This window comes from Vicia villosa, linkage group LG5 (genome assembly GCF_029867415.1).
Source record: "Vicia villosa cultivar HV-30 ecotype Madison, WI linkage group LG5, Vvil1.0, whole genome shotgun sequence".
NCBI lineage: Eukaryota > Viridiplantae > Streptophyta > Magnoliopsida > Fabales > Fabaceae > Vicia > Vicia villosa.
This window is the reverse complement of record NC_081184.1, coordinates 98,021,778-98,025,058: the sequence shown is the minus strand read 5'-3', so window position 1 is coordinate 98,025,058 and position 3,281 is coordinate 98,021,778. Positions and strand designations below refer to the sequence as shown.

The window sequence follows — 3,281 nt, the reverse complement described above, 5'->3', positions numbered from 1 at the left end:
CTGATGCTCCTGGTCCTGTTGGACTAACTCTGGATATTGGAAATGGTAGGTATTACCATCATATCACTGACTGGAGGCCTCTAGAATAAAAGCCTTTCTTTGATGAAATGGAAGTAGAAAATCCCTTGGCTCTGGTTGTATGGAAGCGTTATCATCTCACAATTCTGACATGAGATTTTCAGGCTCTATTCCACTGGTTCAGAGAGAATCCTCTGAAAGAGTATCCTGACTTGGTGTATCTAGTCATTGAGTATCCGGTTGAAGAATAAGAAGAAGAAAATGCTGAAGAGCAACCTGTTCAAGAGCACCCTGCTGAAGAAATTCCTGTTCAGGAAAATCTTGTTGATGCTCAAATGGTTGAAGTTGATGCTTCTCATCCTGTTCTAGAAGATAACTTTGTTGCTTCTTCTACTGGTCCTTCTACTTATGTTCTGATGAACACTCTGAAGGAACTCCAACAGAATCAAGCTACTTTGTTTAGTCGTCTGGACAAGGAAGATGACACAAATGCTAAATTTAGAACTTGGATGCAAAGATCTGAAGAATCTTCAAAGAAGCAAGCTGAAGACACCGCTGATATTAAGAACCTTCTAACAGCTTTGGCCTCTAAGCTTACCCAATCGTAGTATGTCTTGTGTCTTAGATTGTTATCTTTTTTCTTGCATCTATTTTGTTTGCATCTGCTTGTATTCTCTCTCTTCTGATTAATCAATGATATATCTTTTCTCTTCACTCTGTGTGACTTACATTTTGAATCTTTTATACTTTTTCATGTTATGACAAAAAGGGGGAGAAGCGTGCTAATTGAATTGATTTATAATATCAATTGTTGGGCTTAAGTCTCAACATTCCTAAAAATTATTGCAAGTTTTCTGTCTCTGATAGTTTTGCAGGAATGTGATACTCTGAACAATCTCAATATGGGGAGCAACACATCTGAAGAAAAGTTGTTGAAGAGTTAAAGCAACACTACGCCAAATAAGCTATTTAATAGCGTTTTTTTGTTTTTGATAGCACTTAAAAGCGCTATTAACCGCGCCGCTATTGTAAACAATTTTTTTTAATAGCACTTCTAAAACGCTATTAAAGCGCTATTACCTTTTGGTATAATTGATCGTCCGTCAAAGGCAAATGAGCTCTTTTTTCTTCTGATTCACCATCAAATGCTTTTCTCCATTTTCGAAAACGATGGTTGGTATTTAAGAATCTACGGTGTCCAAGAAATACATTCTTCATACAATGATCCAACCGTATTGAATGTGTATCATCTTCACATATGGGGCATGCAAGCTTCCCTTTGACACTATAGCCTGATAGATTCCCATAGGCAGGAAAATCATTGATTGTTCCAAATAGCATAGCCCTCAATTTGAAGGATTCTTTTTTATACTCATCATATACCTCCACGTCTGTCTCCCACATATGCTTTAAATCTTCAATTAATGGAGCCAAGTATATGTCTATATCATTTCCTGGTTGCTTGGGCCCAGAAATTAACATAGTCAACATCATGTACTTGCGCTTCATGCATAGCCATGGAGGTAGGTTATAAATCAGCAGCATCACCGGCCAAGAAGTAAGTTTACTACTCTGAATACCATGAGGGTTTATTCCGTCAGTAGACAATGCTAGACGTAGGTTTCTTTCTTCCTTCCCAAAATTTGGGTAATCATGATCAATTTTTGCCCATTGAGGAGAATCTGCAGGATGTCGAAGCATTCCATCAACAACCCTTTCATTTGCATGCCATGTTAAGTTCTTTGCATCTTCCGCATTACGATACATGCGCCTGAATCTTGGTATTATCGGAAAATACCATAGCGTTTTGGTTGGAGCTGTTTCTTTCTTCTTATATCGTGGGGCACTACATTTAGGACATATATTTAGTGATGCATACTCATTGCGAAATAAAATGCAATCATTTGGACAAGCATGTATCTTCTCATAACTCATGCCAATAGAACAAAGCAATCGTTTAGCCTCATAGGCCCGACTAGGGAGCACATTATTCTTAGGCAAAATATCCTTTAACAGAGACAACAAGTCTGTGAAGCTCTTATCAGACCATCCATGGCGTGCTTTTAAGTTATACAATTTTAAGACCGTAGACAATCTTGTAAATTTAGTACATCCTTCGTACAATGGAGTCCCTGCATCACTTGCTAGCCTCTCAAACATTTGAGGACAATCACGAAGATCTTCTTCAATTATATTCACAAATTCTTCAACTCGATCAAACTCATAATTTGTATCATTTTCAAAATCATTTGATGTATCTCTCCCATTGCTCCTCTTTGTGGACTTGGTTTTTTCTTCACCGTGCATTATCCAACAAGTATAACTTTTATCAATTCCATTACATATTAAATGATCTTTCAAAACATTTGCACTAACATCCGTATAACAACATTCTAAGCAAGGGCATATGATTTTACTAGTATCTTCGGCATGAGCAATAGCAAACCTAACAAACTCTTGAACCCCATCTTTGTATTCTTTTGATGCTCGATTAGCAAACATCCATTTCCGATCCATATTTCCTATAAGTAACATATATATATATATATATATATATATATATATATATATATATATATATATATATATATATATATATATATATAACTAGTTAACAACTGGTTCTGACAACTAAATTAGGTTGTACCTATGAATCATATGCCCATTTTTAGGGTCTGCTTGAATTAAGAGATTGTGAAGCAGGTAGAGTGCTTTAAAAGCAAAAAAGTTAAGGATTGATGATGTAACAAAGAAAAGCAAGGCTTTCCACCAAGACTCCAAGAATTAAGAAGCTCTAATGAAATAAAAAACAACCAAAGCTAAGAAGTTAAACTTTTGCTTAATGGAATAAAGCCAAAAAGTGGCACAAACTTGCAAGTTCTTTTTAAGGCTACAAATAAATGATACTTTATACAAAGCTACTTTAAAAGATACTACTATAAAGGCTGTGTAAAACTGATAATTAGTAGTGTAAAATATCCAAACAGCTGCAAACAAAATTGAAGTCAAAAGACACAACACTTTAGATCCTCTCCGGTCTCTCTAGTCAACTCTCCGTTTTTAAATTAATCTAACAATTGAGCATAAAATATCTTAGCTGTTGGATTAATCCAACAACTAAGATTTTGCAGCTACATATGCAGGAACATGGCTTACTGAGGTGTTTAATAGCAACTTTTACGCCTAAAAGTTTGGTTTGTTTAGTGGCCCCATGTGGTGAGAATGAGATAAAGACATAGATACAAGTTCATGGTCCCAGACAT

General features: G+C 35.8%; 1 protein-coding gene across 1 annotated transcript; it reads right to left on the bottom strand.

Annotated features, from left to right (window-relative positions):
- Positions 1-1,083: 1,083 nt before the first annotated feature.
- Positions 1,084-2,535, bottom strand: LOC131605056 (uncharacterized). The gene has a single exon (XM_058877454.1). It carries the CDS (start codon positions 2,533-2,535, stop codon positions 1,084-1,086), a length of 1,452 nt encoding a protein of 483 aa, XP_058733437.1.
- Positions 2,536-3,281: the final 746 nt, after the last annotated feature.